Source organism: Mustelus asterias, chromosome 15 (genome assembly GCF_964213995.1).
Source record: "Mustelus asterias chromosome 15, sMusAst1.hap1.1, whole genome shotgun sequence".
Lineage (NCBI taxonomy): Eukaryota > Metazoa > Chordata > Chondrichthyes > Carcharhiniformes > Triakidae > Mustelus > Mustelus asterias.
In genome coordinates, this window is record NC_135815.1 from 49,919,147 (window position 1) to 49,943,340 (window position 24,194).

The 24,194-nt window shown below is 39.9% G+C and overlaps 1 protein-coding gene across 2 annotated transcripts in view; it reads right to left on the reverse strand.

The window, feature by feature from the left end:
* LOC144504501 (uncharacterized) overlaps window positions 1-24,194 on the reverse strand; it is a 73,792-nt gene that overhangs the window by 24,965 nt on the left and 24,633 nt on the right. For both annotated transcript variants that reach the window (XM_078229868.1, XM_078229867.1), the window contains 2 exons: window positions 2,410-2,617; window positions 1,852-1,990 (listed from right to left, as the gene is read on the reverse strand). In XM_078229868.1, the coding sequence (XP_078085994.1) occupies window positions 1,852-1,990; window positions 2,410-2,617 (347 nt within the window). The remainder of the gene's footprint in view (window positions 1-1,851; window positions 1,991-2,409; window positions 2,618-24,194) is intronic.

Here is a 24,194-nt window from a genome sequence, read left to right on the forward strand (position 1 = left end):
CCATTCACTGACAATTGAATTTTAATTAGGAGTTCATTTTAAATTTCTGATACTCATCCCTTTAGTACAGTAAAGCTGTCTATTGTTAATGCTTGCTCTGCAATGCCAATCATAGTGCAAGTTGTGCAAAATGTAAATGGCACAACTTGCAAATCTGTATGGATAGTAATATAAATTGGAAGTCTTAGTGCACGTTGTACTTTGACTAGAACATCTTTGTTTGGCACACTGGCACGTAAATGATACAAGTTCTGAGTCATAAAATTGTGAAACTTTTATGCAGCAAATAAATCACAATTTTCAGTCATGATGACATTGCTTTAAAAAAATTATGGTTAAGATCTACATTCCCAAGTGAAATAGTTACCACAAAGTTCTCATCTGTTTTTCTAAAAATAGTAACCATTCCTTTTAAGCTATCAATTTATGCTGATAGCTTATTTGGAGGAATTTGCCATCATTTTGTGTATACTCTGAATTGAATATTTTGAATTTGTATATATTAAAAAGCTTCCAACTGTAAAGATCTAACACAGCTAGTAAAATAGCAACAAAAGACTGGAAATTAGGCTTGAATTTCAAGTTATTCTAGAAGCACTACAGTTGTTAAAGTTGAACTTGTATAATGCAGCACCATGTTTTCTACCAGAATGTCTACATGAGGGCCATTAAACATTGTTTAGAGAACAGGAATAATTGGAACATTTCAGATGAATTTGTTTATAGTGAATATTTTTAAGTCTTCAGGATCAATGGCTGTTTTCAACTGAAGTCGAACAAAGTCTGTGGCACACTCCAACAAGACATTCTCAGGGTTGGAGAACATTGTGCAGAGATGGCGTCTGGTTCAGTAGTTGTTAAGAGCCTATTTGCATGGTGTTCATAAAAAAACAATGGAGTGGGTTTCACTGATTGACGAGCCTTAATCAATCATCTCAAAGTTAAGAGGTGAACTCCACACTAAAAGATCTAGGTAAATGGTCTTCATGTCAAGAGTTGTTCTTGGCAAGAACCCGAGAACATTGTAATGTGCCATCAACCTATCTAGAATCCGGGCTTGAAGATCACACACACACACTAATTGGGTACAACTGGATGACCTGCCTAGAGGCAATCCAGGAAATCTTCTGGTCCAGGGCTTTATCAACAATGCTGACATTGGAATACAAATAACTTCCCATTCTTTTTGGAAGAGTGTAACCAGAGACCAGACTATTCATCAATCTTGCAAACTGATAAAAGCAAATTACTGCAGATGCTGGAATCCGAAACCAAAAAGAGAAAATGTTGGAAAATCTCAGCAGGTCTGGCAGCATCTGTATGGAGAGAGAAAAGAGCTAACATTGAGTCCACATGACCTTTTGTCAAAGCTGTCATCGGGATTCGAAATGTCAGCTCCTTGCAAAATGGATAGACTGACGATAGGGTGGTCTTCGTTCTTTTAATTATGCATACTTGTACATTATGTATCATAGGAATATATTCTAGCTGAATGGGAAGATCACATTCTGCAGTTGTAAATGAAGAATGTTGACATTGGAGATCAACTGTTCCACATGGCGTAGTACTCAAACCATTATGCCATTTTAACTTGAATTAGAACTGAAATTCATCTCCTTAACCATCCCTAAAACCCACTCCATAATCAAGCTTCTATTCACTCCTCCCATTATTTCAAGTCAGTCAGATTTCATTTTTGTCAAATTTTGCTTTGGTGAAAGACCTTAGACATTTGTCCGATGTAAATCATTTATGAAACTCACCAACCTAAATACTCATACACCTAAAATTTCAAATCATAGATTTGCAATGTTTTATTAAACAAGAACTTAAAATGAAATAAATACTTGCCTTCAGAGAATCCACCAGGTCTTCAACAAGGAACAATCGTCTTAATTCAGTAATCACACGGTTGATATGGCCTAGCCCAATATCACTATATTTGTGCACTAGTTCATCAGACACAGCAACATCTGTCTCCAAGCACGCTCTAGAAAAATAGTGACACCACATAACTAAATAGGGTTTTGCTAACAAACTGGAACACAGCAATGAACTCACTATCTTAACATATGAAAATTATCCTTCGCCTTTATTTTTATTAATTATGATGCCTTCCATCAATGTAACCTAGGATTAGAAATGAGCCTTGCAAAACTGTTGGTCCAAAATATATCAGAGTGAATGTTACTCAAGCAAAAGTATTGCAAAACAAATGCCTATTAAAAAAATGCAGAAACTATGTAATCTTCTACTGACACAAAATATAGGCATTAGGTACTGGGTCATATACATGTTGTGTAGAGAAGCACTTATGGTGAGAATATCTTCTCAATTTCTTCCCACACTCAATCACTATTCACATAGGTTAATATGCCAATATACAATCCAGGCACAAGTTATACTTACTTGAATGGGTGACCGTCATCAGACTTCTGCACTGCTTGCAGAATACCCCTGTATATTCTGAAACTAATGGTAACTGAAAGCAGTGCCAGGGCAAGGTATGCAATTACACTGACAATGCTGAAGATTGTCATAGACAGCAGTAAGAACAGGCTCGCACCAAACACCAATCCAGTCTTCTTGATATCACGCCAATAGATTAAGTCCACAACTGCCAGAATTAAAGGGGGAGAGGAAAGAATTAGCATAATGCATTAACTATTCCTACTGCATAACTAACAGCACAATCCAATGTAAAATGTCATGGCATTATTGATTCATTATTAATTAGGTCAACAACTAGACAAAATCGTTATATTTGGGAAAGGGTTCAAATTAATTTGCAAACGCTATTTTCAGATTGTGTTAGGTAGTTAAAAGTACACAACCTAACCAGCTGATGCATAAAATTTCCTTTGAATGTTTCATAACTTACTGGTGGGGGTCAAAATTATGTTTCAAACTAGAACACCAAATTACAATTCCAAAACAATTGCTAAGCAATACTGTGAACAAGTAGGAAAATTGTTACTTTAAAATTACAAGATGTCCAAGAAACAAAAAAATCAGCTATCTTTATTTGCTACTTGAGCAGGTTGCAGGTTTGGTTTAGGGAGCAGGAAAGAAATGAGAATAATGAAGGAAGCTGCATGTTAGCACCATACTCAGCCATTCACAGAAAAGCTGGAAAATCCAAGTCTGACTTCAAAGTCATGTTGAGATTATTTTGAAGGGAGAAAGCATCAGTGAATATTAAAAAAAAACTTTAATTCCTGTTGTGATAAGGGTAACCGCCAGAATCCTCATATTCACTGCACAAATTTTGATAAGCTTACAGGAACTGTTTACTAATTAAAATACATTTGTGAAATCTTATTAAAAATTCATAGCATGTTCAAAATGTGGTCTTGTTATTTATTTGGCCAATATGACCAGATCAATAATTTTCACAGCTCACTTTTGGGACAATATTCAATTATAACTTTCTAAAAACTCAATAAAGATTTAATTAGCACCTGTCGCAAAAGTAGTATTTTCAGCCCATTTTCCATCAAGGGCAGATTAGCATATCTGATTGCAGCTGGCTTGCAGATCAGCAAGTTCAACTCTAATTCAGCTATTGCTAATGTATACTGCAGCTGTCATTCCAGTATTATCATTCACATGACATTACATTTCTAAGTACATAATAAATTATTGAAGTGATTTCAAAGCTAGGGAAGTCAGGCAGAAACTTTAAATTTTTTCATGAGATGTGGGCAAACCTGGCAAGACCAGCATTTATTGCCCATTAACTGTCCTTAAACTGCATCAACCACTTTGCTGTGGATCTGGAGTCACATGTAGGCCAGACCAGGAAAGGATGGCAGATTTCTTTCCTGGAAGGATTTCTTGATAATCACCAGGCTTTTAATTTTAGATGTTTATTGAATTCAAATTGTGTCATCTGCCATGGTGGGATTTGTACTCGGGTCCCCAGAATATTATCCTGGATCTCTGGATTACTGGCCTAGTAATCACTGGGCTAGTAATCCACTAATACCACTACTCCATCACCTCAAGTCACTGATAACTGGATATTTGTAGTACATGATCAGCCTACATGGATTCAACTAAAGACATTATATCCATTAACAATTAATATTGTTAATTTTAGGAGTCATATTTTCAATCCACACTACTGCACACACTTTCTGCTTCAGCAAAAAGGATATTGAAACCTTGCTTACATTTGGTTTTTATAAAACCGAAGTATGCACCATTTGAAGTTGTCAGCTTCAATCATGTGCATAAGTGCACCCAATTCTTTTGTTCCTTCAATATAAATGACCCTTTCTCTATAAAGCTGCTTGCCCAAAAGATTGTCTTATTTGTGCCTCAATTTCCTCCAGTTAAAAATAGACAAGACTGAAGTCAACAATTTAGGTTGCTACAACAAAATTCTGTACCCCTGCAATTCCACCTGACTGAGACAGAAACAGGCAGTTTACCAGAGTGTCCTTCTTGACCCCAAGTTCAGTATCCATTACAAAGATGTCCCACTTCTGAGGCGCCATGGCATGTTTTCTCCATTAAAGTGCACCATCTAAATGCATGTTACAGAGTTACACTGTAACAGCAGTGATGTTCACATTTAGTCTTGGATGCCAGAGATCCCAGAATCCGGTATTCCATGGATAACAGCTGCTGAGGAGAAGGCAAGCTCGGGAAAAAGATTTACAATACTTTCATTCCCTGTATAGAAATGTTACTAGATTAATACAGATTTAATTCCAAAGGGTGGCAAAACTAAAGTTCTGATTAACTGACATTCATAAAGTGGCAGCAAGAGTGGGGAATCAAAATATTTTTCAAACCCAGCTTTACACTGCTGGAGGATTTCATTTTGCCTATTTGTCATCTGTCTTCAGACCTGAATGATACATCAGATTTAGACCACCACTTCACGTGGAAAGACTGAGAAGGTCTTGCAGGGAAGTTGGATTTCAACAGCCTTTTGTTAAAAAGTAAAAGTGTTCTGCTAGCTGAACAAGCAATTTTTGCTTACCCTGCATTTCCCTCAAGGTGGTAGAGCCATTTCCTTGACCATTGTTCATACAAATGTTAGAGAGCGAGTTCCATGATTTTGACCTAGCGACAGTGAAGGAACAGCAAACAATATGGTCCCAAATTAGGATGGTATCAACTTGGAGGGAAACTTGCAGGCGGCGATGTATCCAGGCATCTTCTGCCCTCACTCATCTAATTTGGTCAAATTTGGAAGATGCTCTCGAAGGAAGTTTGGCGACCCCTCCTAGAACAAGTTACTTTCCACAGAATTTTCAGCCTCTAACAGCTGCTCGAGTTGCATCTGGGTTGGAATAGAAGGCTTTTTTCAATCTCTCCTCAAGAGTCCAAGGTAGGTGCAGAAACATTAAAGGGAAGCAGCAAACAACTGCCTTTAAGTGCCTAAGACACCCGCTGATCCCATGAGGGGGCTCAGGGAGTCTCTTCAAGTTCTTTTAAGATGGCAGAGCTGACAAATTCTGTGGTCTTCGAGATTTCCCTTTCCAGAAGGCAGTACAGCCACCCTCATGTTCTTTGGCAAATTGTCCTCATCAAGGGTTCACAGGATCCTATCGCTGTTCATCTCTCAGATCATTATCTATTACCACCCTGATATTCCAAGAACCTTTATTGAAATGTTAATTTTTGAGTGTTTCAACCTCTGATGAATGATCCAGCTGGGTAAAGGTTTGTTGAGGCAAGCTCTTTTTAGGGCACATTTTCTAGCCTCTTTCCTTAGGAGGGGGAGGTTGGCTCAGTCGCAACTACAAATACAGAACCACCCTCTGCCTCAATTAATAGAATCCATACTGCAGGAGGCCATTTGGCCCATTGAATCTGCACTGACTCTTGAAAAGGCCGGAATTGAACCTGGGTCCATGGCACTGAGGCAGTAGTACTAACTACTGTCCCAGCCCCTCGTGGAGGGGTTAGCTGGTAACTTCACCTGTGTCAGGTTGTGACTACAACAGATAATCGATGCATTCACTGAAGCCTAAGAGCACGACACTAAAAATTTTACCAACACACACCAAAAGTATAAAATATAATGTCTCCAACTGAGATTTGTGGTAGAGTGTTAAAAAATGTCCCTCAGTTCTCATATCCTAGAAGTTATCTTTCACAAAAAGTCGACATTGACACAGCCACCAAATTCAATGTGCTAGCTTAGCCCATGATAAATCACATACTTGAGTTTGAGAAACCGGACATCAGACTGGACACTAAACTCAGTCCACTATAATGGTTCCTCCCCATGTTCCTTTATGCTGCTGAAGCTTGGACAACTTTTAGATGTCATATCTAGTTCCCAGAAAAACAAATAAATACCATCTTAGCAAAATTTTGTGAATAGTGAGAGGAAAAGAGAATGAACATCCAAGACATGTACCAATACAGAAATGTTGCCAGAATGCCCAATTCCAGACCATCCAAAATGTTGCTCTACTCACAGCTATGTCAGGGAATCCATTCACAAAGGGGCAAAGGAAATGTTGCAGTCATTCCCAAAGCCTCCATTAAGGTCTGCTCCACAAAAGTCAACACATGGCAAGCAGATACCCAAACACAGCCAAGGTGTCAAAACTTTTTAAAATCAACAACAGTAGCCACAGACGGCAAGATAATGGGAAAGGAGCAGCTGCTGGAGCCAACAATCCATCACCACCTCTACTGGCTGACAATCAATGTCCTCACTTACTGGAGGACATGATGCAAGGCTACAGTTCAGCTCATAGGCCATTGACAAACTTACAGCCAACACTGGCATATCATTTTCATCCAGTTATCTGCAACAAAAAAAAGAATCATCCTCGTCATGAATGATTACCAATAGATATTTATAGAACACAGAATGGTGATGCTGGGGGATTCAGTGATTATAATGCCATTGAACGTCAAAGGAAAATGGTTAGATTCACTTGTGCAAGATGCTCATTGCCTGGCACTTGCATGCAGTGATGTTATTTGCCACTCATTAGCCTCAAGTCTTTCCAGCTCTCGCTACCTGTGGATATGCACTATTGCTTCAATGAGGAATTGCGAATGGTCCCAAAGTCTGTACAATCAACAAATTTCCCATTTCTGACCTTGTGTTGTGAGGGCAGGTCATTGATGAAGCAGCTAAAGGTGGGTTGGTGGTGCATTACCTGAGGAACTCTTGCTGTGATGGCTTCAGGTTAAGATGATTTACCTTCAACCACAACTATCTTGTATGAAAACAGAAAATGCTGGAAAATCTCGGCAGGTCTGACAGCATCTGTGGAGAGGGAATAGAGCCAACATTTCAAGTCAGGATGACCCTTCCCAAGGGTCAGGCCTGCTGAGATTTTCCAGCATTTTCTGTTTGTTTTGGGTTCTAGCACTTGGAGTATTTTGCCACTATATTTCTTACGTTGTGTTAGGCATGACTCAAACCAGTGGAGACCATCTCCAAAATTTTAATTGACATCAATTTTGTTGAGTCTTCTTGATGTCATACTTCCCAGAGGTGCTGAATTTGGGGTGGCTGATTAGGTCATTTTAAGCAGGTAGTCAAGAGTCAACCACATTGTTGTGGGTCTAGACTCACCTGTCAGCCAGACCAGGCAAGGGTAGAGGGATGTCCTTTTCAAAAGGAGAATGGTGAACAGGATGGTTTTCACAACAATGTTAGCTTCACGGTTATTGAGACTAGTTTTTGATTCTCAATCCCAAGTCACAGTCATAGTTTGGGCCTTAGTAACCCAGTATTATTACTATGCTGCTACTCCCTTAGTAACTCCACAGTCCAAAGATGTGCAGGTTAGGTTGATTGGCCAGGTTAAAAATTGCCCCTTAGAGTTCTGAGATGCGTAGGTTAGCGGGAAAAATATGTGGGGGTAGGGCCTGGGTGGGATTGTGGTCGGTGCAGACTCGATGGGCCGAATGGCCTCCTTCTGCACTGTAGGGTTTCTATGATTTCAAAGATGTGCGGGTTAGGTTGATTGGCCATGCTAAATTGATCTTTAAAAAGTGGGCGGCACGGTAGCACAGTGGTTAGCACTGCTGCTTCATAGCTCCAGGGTCCCGGGTTCGATCCCCGGCTCGGGTCACTGTCTGTGTGGAGTTTGCACATTCTCCTCGTGTCTGCATGGGTTTCCTCCGGGTGCTCCGGTTTCCTCCCACAGTCCAAAGATGTGCAGGTTAGGTTGATTGGCCAGGTTAAAAATTGCCCCTTAGAGTTCTGAGATGCGTAGGTTAGCGGGATTCGCGGGTAAATATGTGGGGGTAGGGCCTGGGTGGGATTGTGGTCGGTGCAGACTCGATGGGCCGAATGGCCTCCTTCTGCACTGTAGGGTTTCTATGATCTCATCATGACTCCCTTAGTAAACCACTCACCCAGACCACCAAGAGGTTATTCATATATATGAGTCTCAACAGAGAGCGTCAGCAATCTATTGGCAGTGCTACACTCACTGTCAAATTTCACATCAATATAAAAATCCTTTGTTAAAAGACACTGAAAAACTGTTGAAATCCTAATTAACTTTATTCCCCTCTGGCTTAGAAACAGACACGAATTGTAGCACTCCACCCTTATAAAGATCAGCTCATTCAGTATATTTAGCCTGGGGCTTTCCTGCTTTGTGTCTCGCCACATGGTTTATTTGTCCTCTGACCCATTAGGGTTTTCGCCAATGAAATTACCAAACTAATCTCCAATTAACAACGCTTCTGTTAGAACAAATGTCTGAGCTCAAGCTTGATTTTTTTTCTCTTTTAAACAGATCATGCTTAATGCTCCAGTTCTTGCTCAAATTTATAAAGTAATCTAGTGTTAGTCTCAATTTCTTAGCAACTCGAGTGATCAGCACTGAAAAGCCTTGGATATGCAGAGCCCCATGTGCACCTATTGAGTGACCAACAGCAGGGGTCTGGGAAAAGACTATTGAAGGTTGGTCGTGCACAATCCTAAAGACATTAAATTACAGTTATGAACCACAGACTTTTGTTTCAATGACATTTCGCCCTCATTTTCATAAAAAAACTGAACAAGGCTTTCTTTGTCACAAGTCCTCTATTACTGGGCAATGCACAAGGGTAAGACCAATCTCCATTTAAAAGCCTCATTTTCATACTCATTGGGTTCTTAAAATTGGCACTTCCAGAAGCTGGATTTTAGACTATGTACCTGGAGCATGGGAGATTTTGTTTGAACCCAGAGTCGCAAACAGGAAAGCATGCAATCTTTCAATGAGAAGGTTGGTTGAACTTGCCACAGCTCAACTTGCCTGCTAGCTTCCTCAGCACTGATTGGTGGTTTACCAATGGGCACCATCTGACTATCCCATGTGCGCATTGTGGTTTGCAGATACTGCCGTTAATTCATCACCCAGAAGCTGACTCACTCCTGGCTCTGGGTGTCAGAGAAGGATTTCTGCATATGCAGGAGTGTCCCAGCGCAGTCATTTAACTGTCACCAAGTGGACAGCATTCCAGTTCCTGTGGTGCAGTGCAACATGCGGGGGTTTTTTTTTGGAGAGTTTGCCAACAGTAATATGGAGCACAAGGTAAAGGGAGGTAAGAGTAAATGAAGAGGTGCTAATGCTTTACAAGAAAGTGAAGTGCTGATAGAAATGATAGCATGATAGCTGATAGCATGTAAAGGAAAGCTGAAAACCAGAATATTTGGGCAACTTTGATGAAATTGCCACGGCACCAGAACATTTAATGAAAATGTGGGACTGTTGTGGCACCTAATTCATAACTTAATGCATCTCCAACTTTTAATGTATGCCATTTTAAGATACTCATCTTGTTTTTAAAATAGGTCAAATATTATACACAAGTAAATTTTGTACTTAAATCACATTTTAAAAAATTTTGTAACTGCAAATTCAATTTTTGGGTGGGGTAGCCTCCAATAATATTTCAATCTTTTGAAATACAGCTTTAGGACATCAGTTAAGCCATTTATTAATTTGTCCATTTTATCAACATATAAATAAATGAACATTAAATCCACTCGTTACAATGGGTGTATTTTGGGTGTGAATACAGGAAATTGCATTCTTCAACTGATATATAATTTAATAAAGTTCAGGGAGCAGATAAAGATTTACAGTATTGCAGACAATGACTCATTTTTATCTAGTCACTTGCAGGAACATCCCAAAATCAAAGTCTATCTATTTTTTCCCATATGTAACGCACAGAATCAGCTCAAAGCAGTGCAAACTGTGAGCAGACCATATAAAATACTGCAGGCAATGTTTGGTATGCATCTACTGGCATCTGCTATGCCTAAAAATAGTATCAATAAGCTGCAACAAGCATGCTGATCTCATCCAATTACCAGCTCTCCTCTTTTAACCAATCTCTTATCGCAACCTTCATTGCCGTTTTTAAAACAAGAATGTTTAATGCTGCAGCTCCTCTGTATTGTAAAACACTCATTACCTTTTACATAAACCTTCTAGTATGTACACTACCTGACCTCATTTGTCCTTCTGCCTAAAGTAGTCATCTGCAATTCAGACACCAATTTTCAAAACCAAAATAAAACTGAGATGACACAATATGCTGAGAATCAAACTAGGGAAAAAAAGATTTCAACCAAATCATCTGAAATTAAAGAATTACAAACCCATTTTGGCATCCATCTTGAAGCTGTTCACATGCACTGAGCTCCGGCACAGCTGATTACACCCTTTTACTTCCTGCTAGGTCACTTAGAGGTTACATACGTAGCTCTCTGCTGTGTCACTGCACAAATAGCAGCTCCAGTTTGTATGCAGTGTCTGAGTGCGCAACTGAAATCTACTACAAGCCAATGGCAGCTAAACTGTTACAAGCTACTGGAATCCAATGGAAAACTGCCCATCTTTAAACCCAAATACACTTAAATCCTTTTTCACAAAACATCCACATTTTCCCCTATTAATATTGTCGTCCTCGTGGTATTTATTTCAGCCCTCTTCTCTCCCGCCCCAAAATTTTAAAACATGTAAATCCCATTTTTGGCAGCTGGAAGATGCATTAGTTGATGCTAAACACAACTAATTCTCTCTTTAAAAGACAGTAAATACTACAGCTGCCCATGGCTGCTACATATTTATTTTATTCATGCATTCTACAAAAAAAGGCATCAGAGTATAATTTGAATTCTGATATCTTTATATTGAGGCCACTCAGAAGATGCTCATTTACATAATTTGAAGATTGTTCTGAGGATGTAGCCTTGCAACATGCTTCAGTAACTCTCTGCCTCGGTTTGTCGAGAACTATAATTTTTAAGGAATGTTGCAGTTTACACAGGTTAAAAAACAAATAAGGAGCAATTAGCTGCAAGAGAATTACCTAACCAAATTCCACAAATTTAAATAAAGTTAGTTTCATTTATGGGATGTGGACGTCATTGGCAAGGGCAGCAATTATTGCCCATCCCTAATTGCTCTCAAGGTGGTGGTGAACTGCCTCCTTGAACTGCTGCAGTCTAAACCAATGCAAGGGCACCCACGATACAACACAGAAAAAAATATTGATGGCGTATACATAGAAACATAGAAGATAGGAGCAAGAGGAAGCCATTTGGCCCTTTGAACCCACTCCACCATTCATTTTGATCATGGCTGGTGATCAAATTCTACATCCGGATCCTGAAATTCCTCCCCCATAAATCCTCAATCACTTTAGCCCCAAGTACAGATGAAGGAGGGTCACAACTTTACATGAAAGTCTTAAACAGCAAATACCTTTGTTCTTCCAGTTGCTGCTCCAGCACTCCATTTCCCACCACAAAGGCAATTCAATCCACAGCTGCTGTTATCAATTACAAATTCCAGTCTAAAGACAGAAATTTGAGACTCTTCAAATGCACAGGCACTGGGGACAATTGCACTGACATTTTTAACCAAAGTCTGAAGTCCAACATGGTCAGCTGCAAAGACGATCAAGACTGGCTAAAGGAATGAGGTCACCTGACAGCTTTAATACTAGGCATTGGTTGTAATGATACGATCAAGGTAGTAAAGCTGTAAATATGTTACTCAATTCAATCTTCTTACACACCCTGGTTTTAATATGAAAAGGATTTTTCATACACCAGGAAAGAGATTTCACCAATTCCAAAGAGAAACAGCTTCATGGATCAATATACCTTTACCTCCCAGCTTCTAAAGAAGGTCACAGAAAATAGTTGTGCAAATATTAAAACTTTCATTTCAGCATCAAAATTTATGCAGAATTACATAGAATACAAGAAACAACAGGGCATTTGGGCATTGCGCTATTCATACACCACTCTAGTCCTCTCCCATTCCATATCCCTGATCCCAGCTTCTCAGCATACAATTTCATTCTCTTCTCTCTCATCTAGACATATCCTTTTGAAAGCATTCAAGCTATTTGCCTCAACTATTGTTTGTGGTAGGAAGTTCCCCATTTTAGCTACTCGAGTAAATAAATTCTGTATTCCTATAATTGGATTTATTAGTAACTATTTTACATTTATTGCTTTCAGTTTGTGTTCTCCCAAGTGAAAACAGCATCTCTAAATCTTTCTCAAGCCCATTCACATCTTTAAAGACTTTTTAAACATGTGTTCACCTCCAAGTTTTCTCCTTGAAGAAAAAAGGTCTAAACTGTTCAATCTTTCCCATTAGATGCAGTCAGTTTTGGTTTCATCCCTTCTCCAATTTTGCACTTTCTAGAATGTTTTAATAGACTGGAGACAGTTGTGTAGCCTGACCAGCCAGGGTCCTGAAAGTTTGGAAACTTCACTACTTTTGAATTCTACACCACAATTTCAGTACTTTGTAAGCATTTTTAAAGCTATAAACGTGGGGACCCAAAATGCTGTTTTGGATTTGTTCACCTGTATCCCTAGGATGCTTTCATTCACCTATCCCAGTTTCTTATTTTCTAAAATATAGGTGATGCCTATATTTCCCACCAAAATACATCACCTGACACTTCGTTAAAAGTTAATTTGTTACGCAACTGCCCAGTCTACAAATTATCTGTCATCTTGTAATATGCTACATATTTTCCTCGATGTTAAATATACCCTCCAGTTTGGCATAATTTGCACTTAAGTAGAGCTACTTGTTCAAGTTGAAACCATTAATATAAACTTAAAACAAGTAACATTTCTTTCTACTTTCTTCCAGTTGGATTAGCTATCCTTTACAACTACTCTCAGCATCTTTTTTTAAAAAAGCCAATTTGCAATTTATTCACTAGACTCACTTTGTTGAGTCTATGCAATAGCTTAAAGGCCTTTTGAAATTGTAGGTGTATGACATCTACCACATTAGCCTTATCTCACTTTGTTATATCTTTAAGGAATTCAAATCAGGATTGTTAACGTAGCTAGCCTTTCAGAATCCAAGTAATTTACTACATGCTTATCAATAACTGTACTAATAATTGTTAGCATAGATCTTCCTTATTAAACATGTTTTTGTTCTTTGGGCATGATATGGAGTTGCCGGTGTTGGACTAGGGTAGGCACAGTAAGTAGTCTCACAACACCAGGTTAAAGTCCAACAGGTTTATTTGGTAGCACGAGCTCTTAGAATCTTAGAAACCCTACAGCACAGAAAGAGGCCATTCGGCCCATCGAGTCTGCACCGACCACAATTCCACCCAGGCCCTACCCCCATATCCCTACATATTTACCCACTCATCCCTCTAACCTATGCATCCCAGGACACCAAGGGCAATTTTAGCACGGCTAATCAACCTAACCCACACATCTTTGGACTGCGGGAGGAAACCGGAGCACCCGGAGGAAACTCACACAGACACGAGGAGAATGTGCAAATTCCACACAGACAGTGACCCAAGCTGGGAATCGAACCCAGGTCCCTGGAACTGTGAAGCAGCAGTGTTAACCACTGTGCTACCGTGCCGGAGTTTCAGAGTGTTGCCCCTTCGTCAGGGGAGTGAAGAGTTCAGTTCACAAACAGGGCATATATAGACACAAACTCAACATATTGACAGGGCGACACTGGCACAAGAGAGCCAATTGTCTTTTACTCTCACCAACTGTCTTTGCTGGAGACAATTCACACCTCTTTAATCTTTGCTTAACCCTCTCTCCACTCAAAGATTTGATTACCTGATAAGACTTGCATTCCAACCATTATCTTGTAATTGAGTTTGTGTCTATATATGCCCTGTTTGTGAACCAAACTCTTCACTCACCTGAAGGGGACAACGCTCCGAAAGTTTGTTCTTTGGGGTTTTAGTTCAGTCAGGCAGCATGGTCGGTGCAGGCTGGGAGGGTAAATAAAATTTACAGCCTGTTCCTGTGCTGTAAATTTTCTTTGTTCTTTGAAATGTTTTATTAGAATTAACTTTTCGGGCTGAGGTCACAGTTTACAAGTGAAGAATGCAAGAATGAAAAAAAGACACAGGAAGTAAAATTAGAGAATTGCCGTTATAGCAAAATAGTCATGATATGGAGATGCCAGTGTTGGACTGGGGTAAACACAGTAAGAAGTTTAACAACACCAGGTTAAAGTCCAACAGGTTTATTTGGTAGCAAAAGCCACACAAGCTTTCGGAGCTCCAAGCCCCTTCTTCTGCTTGGAGCTCCGAAAGCTTGTGTGGCTTTTGCTACCAAATAAACCTGTTGGACTTTAACCTGGTGTTGTTAAACTTCTTGCATAGCAAAATAGACCAGGTTTTGTTCTATTTTGCCACTTGTGTATTTAATACAACATAGAAATAAGGTCCACAATAAGCAACTTGCATTCCCACAACAGCAACATAATTTTGGCTGTAACTATACACAAGAAAATTATTCTATCTTTAACTCAACTTTTTTTGGTAATCTGATCCCTGTCCTGCCCTCTAGCAGTCATCATAAAGGGAAACTTACATTATCCAAATGCCATCTGGAATGAATTTTGGGCCATGACTGCATCTCCTTTCAGAATAAGACCAATTTGGCTAAGTCAATCAAGAATCATAGCACTAGAACATAAAAAAATCTTTAAATTATCAGGTCACTTGGTGTTATTCAGAGAATAACACCACATTATTATATAATAGGGGTGTTACATCATGACTGATAATGTGTCATGGTCCCGGATAGACAAGGTGTAAAGGGCATTTGAAAATGAATGCATTGAGCTCAAGAATTTGACTTTCCCAACCTAAACAAATCTATACATAGAGGTTACAACATAGAAAGTTCATCCCAATCATTCCATGCCAGTGCTACCCTCTTCTCAAGCAAATAGTTTTAACCACATTTACAAATCTGGTTCTATACCTTCTACTTCATTCACCTATCCAGCCTATTTTTGAATATTGATTGTTGCTGCATCAGTCATCATCCCTGGAAATGAATTCCACAACCTCAATTGTGTATGACAGTCATTCTCCTACTCTCTTAATATTGTATCTATGTGTTCTCCCTTTATCAACAGCCTGTTTCTGTCTTGATTGGTAAACGGATCAAGGGCTTAGAGAAAAAGCTGGAGAATGGGGTAAAGAAACTTATCAGCCATGATTGAATGGTGGAGCAGACTCGATGGGCCGAATAACCCTATACTGCTCCTATACCTTATGGTCTGCTTCCTCCAGGACTTCCATGCAGGCCCAAACTCAAGTTTGGGCAAGGAAAGTGACTGAAAAAAACCCAGCATTTAACGCCTCTCAACCTCGGAATGTCCCATAGCTCGCTCAGCCTATGGTTGTATTTTTTAATCAACAGTGTGGGTTCAATATCATAAAGCTGACCTAGTTCTTAGTCCAGTCTCGTCGCCTTGCCCCATATGAATATGATGGCAGATTCCATGATTAGCAACCCTTGGATAATGAAAAGGGAGAAGTGCTTTTGAAGCGTAGTCACTGTTATAATGAAAGACGATGGTGGGAAATTTGCACACAAGGCTCCCAGTAGTGAGAATGCCCAAATAATCAATTATTGTGTTGATTGAGGACAAGTATTAGCCAGCAATAACTCTCCTGTTCTTCAAAAGCATCATGGGAATCCTCAACACAACATGAGAGTGTAAGCAGGGCCTCAGTTTAATACCTCATTTTAAAGACAGTGCCATACTCCCCAGTAATGCACTGGGAGAGTCAGTCTAGATTTTTGTGCTCAAGCCTCTAGAACGGTACTTAGTCCCTTCAACTTGCCTGGCTCGACATTTTCAAATCAATGAACCACGCCTGATTCAATGAAGTGTAAAAAAGTATGATAGACATAACTAAAAATAAAGTGAACTGGTGATGCTACAGCACAGGACCACGAGTGATCCCATAAACAAAATCAAAGATGCGCAATATTTGCACATCAAGTTATGAATGGTAGTGGACAACTAGTCACTTGGACAATTGTTGATCAATTAAGGAAATTGTCCACAGATTTAAGGGCAAGTTGTTTTTAAATAAATTTTTGATGGAGGTAACCAAGGGTTGATGATGTGTACATCAACTTCCAAAAAGTACTTGATAAATTGCCACAAAGTTTGTCAACAATGTTAAAGCCCATGGAATAAAAGGGACAGTGGCAGCATGGTTGAGTGACAGGAAACAGTTGCACTAAATGCAAGGAGAAGAGTGTATAGTGGGCTCCCCAAGGATTGCTATTTGGAGCACTGCTTCTATTGATCTATAGGCACAAATGGTTAGCACTGCTGCCTCAACGCCAGGGACCCGGGTTCAATTCCCACTTGGGTGACTGTCCGTGTGGGTTTCCTCCAGGTGCTCCGATTTCCTCCCACAGTCCAAAAGACGTGATTAGGTGCATTGGTCATGTTAAATTCTCCTTCAGTGTATTCAAACAGGCGCCAGAGTGTGGCGACTAGGGGATTTTCACAGCAACTTCTTTGCAGTGTTAATGTAAGCCTACTTGCGACACTAATAAATAAACTTTGATTAATGGCTCATACTTGGGTGTGTGGGACACAATTTCAACATTTGAAGATGGCACAAAACTTGGAAGTATGGGAACTGTTAAATGGATAGTGATAAGACAAGAGCACACAGATAATAATTGCAGGAAAAGTGGGATCTTGGGTAGATTGCACAAATCATTGAAATTATCACGGTATATTGAGAGAACTATTAGTAAAGCAAATTGGGATCCTGGACTTTATAAAGAGGCAAATACTAAAGTAGGGAAGTAATGGTGAATCTTGACAAAGCACCCATTTGACCTCAACTCTAGCAGTGTGTCCAAATCTGGACATCACACTTTAGTGATGTGAAGATGTAAAAGGGATTTATGAGAATGGTTCCAGGAATGATGGACATGTAAAAGCTGGCAGTTCTCCAAGAGAAGATACAGTTGGAGGTTAATAGGGGTGCTTAAAATCAAATGGAGGTATATACAGATTAGATGGCAATAAACTTGTCCATTAAAGTTGAGAACAAGATGAGTTAAAGCATCTGGAAGAATTAAAAACTAACAAGAAAATTTTTTCTCAAACACAAGTCGTAAGGATCTGAAACACATTGCCCAATGTAGTGGAGGCAGATTTAATTGTGGCTTTCAAAAGAACTGAATAATTAACTGAAGAGAAAACCAAGTTATGGCTGAGGAAGTGCAAGTTGCTCTTGCAGATTGCTGGCACAGACACAATGAGCCAACTAGCCTTCTTGTGCTGTAGCCATTTTATGAACTAATGGGAGGAGGCAGTTCTGTAAACATATCCATGGTCAAATTTAGTGGAGCCCAGCAATTCAGTGCAAAAGACAAGGCTGAAAGCTTTTACAACCACCTTCAGCCACAAGTGTGAAGCAGCTGATCCATCGTGACCTCCTCTCGAGGCCCCCAGCATCACAGGAGTGAGTTTTCAACTATTTCAATTTACTGTGATATCAAAAAACAGCTGAAGGCATCAAATATAGCGACGGTTGGGTCCTAGCAACATAGTACTTCAGACATGTGCTCCAGAATTAGCTATGCTTTGAGCCAAGCTGTCCCAGTTCAGCTACAACGCTGACATTTAACTCACAATGTGGAAAATTTTCCAGCTTATGCCCTTCCCACAATTAGTACAAATCCAATCCAGACAATTACACCACAGTCTACACTCAAATCAGTAAAGTGATGGAAATGTCCTAACTCACTAATGCTCATTTTGGGTTCCAACAAGACTACAACTCCAGACCTTATTCCAGTCTAATGACAGAAAGCAAACTAAATTCCAAATTGAGCTGACAGTAATTGCCCTTGACATCAACTCTGCATTCAACCAAGTGTGGCACCAAGGGGCTCTGCTAAAATTGAAGTAAATGAGAATTGGAAAGATTCCTTTACTGGCTGGAGTCATAGCTAGCACAAAGGAAGATGGTTGTGGTTTGTGGAGGTCAATCATCTCAGCCTCAGGGCAATGTCTGGCCCAACCATCTTCAGTTGTTTCAATCACAAAGTCAACCTACTCAGCAAGGGAGTGCAGAGTACATCACTTAACTGTTCTTTAAAAGAAACACCCTTTAACTCCAAGTCTTTATTTCCAGTAAATGCTTTATCCATACTGCTACTTTGCTGATAAGTCTTAATTAGTTACAACAAGCTTCTTACATGACCATACTCAAATCCAAAAATCTACTGCATTTCTTGGATTTGTACAAATCAGCTACTTCTTCCAGAAATCATTACACCTGCCAAACTGGATTTGCGCTCAATAAATCTGTTCAAGCTATCCTAGATTATCCACTCTACCAACACATCCTCCCGCCCCAATATATTACCATTCACTAATTTGAAATAAATTTGAATTTTCCCCCACAGCTGATATCAGACTAATCTACATATTAACTATTTTTAAAGTTTGAGCAAAATTGATGTGGAGATGCTGGCGTTGGACTGGAGTAAAGCACAGCAAGAAGTCTCACAACACCAGGTTAAAGTCCAACAGGTTTATTTGATAGCACAAGCCACTAGCTTTTGGAGCACTGCCCCTTCATCAGGTGAGTGGGAGCTCTGTTCACAAACAGGGCATATAAAGACAAACTCAATTTACAAAATAATGGTTGGAATGAGAGAGTCTTTACAGGTAATCAAGTCTTAAAGGTACAGACAATGAGTGGAGAAAGGGTTAAGCACAGGTTAGAGAGATGTGTATTGTCTCCAGCCAGGACAGTTAGTGAGATTTTGCAAGTCGTGGGGGTTACAGATAGTGTGACATGCACCCAAGATCCCGGTTGAGGCCGTCCTCATGCGTGCGGAACTTGGCTATCAGTCTCTGCTCAGCGACTCTGCGTTGTCGTGTGTCGTGAAGGCAATCTTGGAGAACGCTTACCTGAAGATCAGAGGCCGAATGCCCATGACCGCTGAAGTGTTCCCAACAGGAAGAGAACACTCTTGTCTGGTGATAAACACAGGACACGGCGGACAGAGTACCTTTCATCGTCCAGTACTTCCCCAGAGCGGAGAAGCTATGACATCTTCTCCAGAGCCTTCAACATGTCAACGATGAAGACGAACATCTCGCCAAGGCCATCCCCACACCCCCACTTCTTGCCTTCAAACAACCGCACAACCTCAAACAGACCATTGTCCGCAGCAAACTACCCAGCCTTCATGAGAACAGTGACCACGACAGCACACAACCCTGCCACAGCAACCTCTGCAAGACATGCCGGATCATCAACACGGATGCCATCATCTCACGCGAGAACACCATCCACCAGGTACACGGTACATACACTTGCAACTCTGCCAACGTTGTCTACCTGATACGCTGCAGGAAAGGATGTCCTGAGGCATGGTACATTGTGGAGACCGTGCAGACGCTACAACAACGGATGAATGAACACCGCTCGACAATCACCAGGCAAGTGTTCTCTTCCTGTTGGGGAACACTTCAGCGGTTACGGGCATTCGGCCTCTGATCTTTGGGTAAGTGTTCTCCAAGGCAGCCTTCACGACACACGAGAACAGAGTTTCTGAGCAGAAACTGACAGCCAAGTTCCGCACACATGAGGACGGCCTCAAATGGGAACTTGGGTTCATGTCACACTATCTGTAACCCCCACGACTTGACTGGGCTTGCAAAATCTCACCAACTGTCCTGGCTGGAGACAATACACATCTCTCTAACCTGTGCTTAACCCTTTCTCGACTCTCATTGTCTGTAACCTTTAAGACTTGATTACCTGTAAAGACTCGCATTCCAAACCATTATTTTGTAAATTGAGTTTGTGTCTTTATATGCCCTGTTTGTGAACAGAACTCCCACTCACCTGATGAAGGGGCAGCGCTCCGAAAGCTAGCGGCTTGTGCCACCAAATAAACCTGTTGGACTTTAACCTGGTCTTGAGACTTCTTACAAAATTGATGAGACAGTATAGAAATAGTTAGCAGACATGAGATAAAAGCAACTTGATTTACAGTTTTGACAATATCATGGATAAAATTGCAAACCTCCCAAACACCCAGCAAAATAATTTCAAAAAACCCATGCAATAAAAATTAATTCAGCCATCAAATCTGGAGCCTTGAATATCAACTTTCAAAAAGTATTCAAGGTACACGAGGATAAGCTACTGCATACTTCTAGAATAAACCACCACCAAGTTTAGTAAGTGCAGACAAAATCAATTAAGCAGCAGATTTTGTATAAAATTAAGGATCTTTTTTAAAAAGGGTCCAAATTGGATCATTTAGTAATAAATAAATTTGCCAAAAAATTAGATTAAAGTACAAATCAAAATAGAGTACAATTTTTCCAACCATGCTAAAACAGTGAAACATTCACAGAACATCCTAGTTTAACCAGGGCATGTATTTCCCATCAAATATCACACACTATGACATGAGCTTATAACTTGCATATTTCATTTGTGGGAGCTGTTACCAATCCTACAAATTTGCTACATTAAGAAATCATGTCACATATTCAAATGAAAGGACAAAGACCGTTCATAGAGCCCTCTCCTGACCATAGATTTACATTGTTTTAAAGCAATAAAATGTATGGGAGTTTAATAATTTACCAGTTATGAATGAACAGCCTCATGCCTTAACTATATTTGAAAACGGCAGTTACTAGCAATGAATGGTTGCATATTGAGTGATTATATTCAAATTTAAAGCAGCTCAGTATTCAATTTGCTTTGAAATTATGTTGGATACTTATTTTTAAAAGTTCATAAAAGCCTATAGTTATTGCGTGATTACTGGTGCCTGAGCCCACTTCAGGACTTGCACAAACTTGATAGAACTCTGAAAGCTGATTGATACTAATAGCGGTTACCAATCCCACAGCATTAAAGAGAAACAGTTCATTCTCTTGGCACTAATAACATTACTCCTTCAAATGAAACAACTCTTTTCACTCCCCCACCCAAAAAATAGATTAACTGGATAGTCAACTGATTTGCTACAAATGGCATATTTGAGCATCTGCACAGTATCAAACAATAGAGAACAAAGAAAATTACAGCACAGGATCAGGCTCTTCGGCCCTCCACGCCTGCACCGACCATGCTGCCCGACAACTAAAACTCCCTACCCTTCCGGGGACCATATACCTCTATTCCCATCCTATTCATGTATTTGTCCAGACGCCCCTTAAAACTCACTATCGTATTTGCTTCCACTACCTCCCCCGGCATCGAGGGGGGGGGTAGTGGAAGCTAATATGCAAGTTATAACTGCCAACCAATTCCCTTTTTGAGACCCTTAATTGAATCTGCCTCCATCTCACCATCATACGAAGTTCGTTCCAGACTCCAGCCACCCTCTGGTTGGACTTTTACTCCTTTTGCCAATTATTTTGAACCAGTGCCGACTATAGCCCCTCTCTTTTTTTTGCAAAGTGCAATGTTTACAACCCTCCAGTCCTCTGGAACTATTCTCACATCCAAAGATTGAATGACTGTAGCCAGAGCCTTAACCATTTTCATTCTTACTTTCCTTAACAGCCTAGTCCACTTGGACCATGTGACTTTTCTACTTTCATTGCTGCCAATTTTATCCTAGCCAATTTCTTTGCCTCTATCACCCCCACACCACCATTGATGGTATAATGCTAAGTACACATTTGCCCCATGTCTCTAGGTTCCAGCGCCACCCTTTTCTTTGACCATCCTTTTACTCTATAGGATGCAATTGTTCAAGTCTTCTCATGCACTCTGTCCCTCTAATTCTTTTTACAGTTCTATTTTCAAAATGGACATTTACCACAACCCTCTTTTTTACTGTTTCATTTTAAATGCAGACGAACTCCAGCTTTGGATCCCCAGATTGTATTCAGCCCATACCCAAAAACTCTCCTTCAACGATTTACCATTGCCTATTTGCACGTCAAGCTACTTCCATTCCATCTGGATAAGGTCATCTTTGATTGTTCCTAGTTCTGTTAAGAAAATTTCTAGAAAATTAGATAGTCTGATCACTGTTTTCCAAATGCTTGGCCCTCCAATGCTATCCTGCGATTCTTACTGGAAGTGGACTCTGGGAATATCCCACGGTCAAATGATTGCCTATATTAAGGTGTTCATGAATACTTTAGACAGGTATCACTGGCTATCAATAGAACTGCGCTTCTATACAAGTGCACAACTGAAAAGCATGCAATTTATTGGAAGGCAACAATGCTATTTGAAAAAGCCATGTGGCCAGAAAACACAATTTCAAATGGGAATAGGAGGATCATTTCAAAAGATCAAGAAACAGATGATTAAATCAGAAATACAAGTCACAGAATTTTTTTTAACCAAATTGGAAAGATGGATGTAATTCCCACTCTAAATGGCAACAAATATAGTTGAGAATCTTTGAAAAAATTAAGTTGCTCGGAGAAAATTACTTGTAGCAGGCCACAAAAATGGCTGAAAAGTACCTGGCAGGAAGTGCAGAAGAGGCAGAGATTTTGAATGGATTCACTCGTGCAAAAGCATTTTGTATTTAATGAAGATCATCGACAAGCATAGATTTAGGTCATGCCTCAATTCTGCACATTTTTCTGTATACTTTACACTCAAACAATAAAAGTTAAAGACTGAATTCATGCAGGTATATTTTTGATATAAACCAGAAAAATACTGGAAATACTCAGGTCCAGCAGCATCTGTGGAGAGAGATTGATATTCAGATGAAGAGAGCGGTTAAAGTGAATAGTACAAAGATGTTTATGGGGAAGCTTGCTAAGCATAAGGGAGAAGGGATGAGGTTACGATAGATTTAGAGGAGGAAAATTGGAGAGGAGGCTTGAATAGAGCGCAAACACCAGCATGGACAGGTTGGACCAAAAGGCTTTTTTCAGTGTATATCCCAAGTATCTCATGATTAATCCTATAGCACACTACGGCCATTCATATCAGTCAATACTGTAAGATTCAGCTCGCCGAGATCCTGATCATCTCAAGAAATTGCCTGTGTGGTGCGAATAAATGTCAAGAGACTAACAATAAGGAAATAATTTTAAACTACAAATGGAGATTCCAAATGGAAAACAGAAATATGACCCTTCCAATAAATCCAGATGCTCAGAACTAAAAAGATCCATAGGAGCATTCACAACAGAGGTAGGTTATTCAGCCCAACTCTGCACCACCATTCAATTAGATCATGATTGGTTTCTACCTCCCCTCTATTTACCTGCCTTTGCACCATTTCCCTCATACCTGGGGAGACGATGGCCTAGTGGTATTATTGCGAGACTGTTAATCCAGAAACTCAGCTAATATTCTGGGGACCTGGGTTCGAAACCCACCACAGCAAAATGGTGGAATTTGAATTCAGCAAGAAAAAATACCTGCAATTAAGAATCTACTGATGACCTTGAAACCGTTGTCAATTGTCAGAAAAATCCATCTGGCTCACCAATATCCTTTAGGGAAGGAAATTTGCCATCCTTACATGTGACTCCAGAGCCACAGCAATGTGGTTGACTCTCAACTGCCCTCATGCAGCTAGGGATGGGCAATAAATGCTGGCCAGCCAGTGACACCCATGTCCCACGAATGAATAAAAAAAACACCTGTACATAATAGAAATCGGTTTGAAAGCTCCAATTACCCTAGCATCTACAATATTTCTCCTTTTAGAAACAAAATAAGCACTTCCGATTTCACTACTGAATGGCTTGACTCTAATTTGATGATCAAGTCCATGCCAGATGAAAGTATTTCCACATTGAAGTACTTCAAGTGGTTTGATAGGGTCAATCAGAATGCTCCCTCAACTGTCTATTTAAGGGAATAGTGCAGCTTTTTTCACCTGTTTTTGTTATTCTCTAGTCCCTGACATTGTTGAATCTACCCTGGAC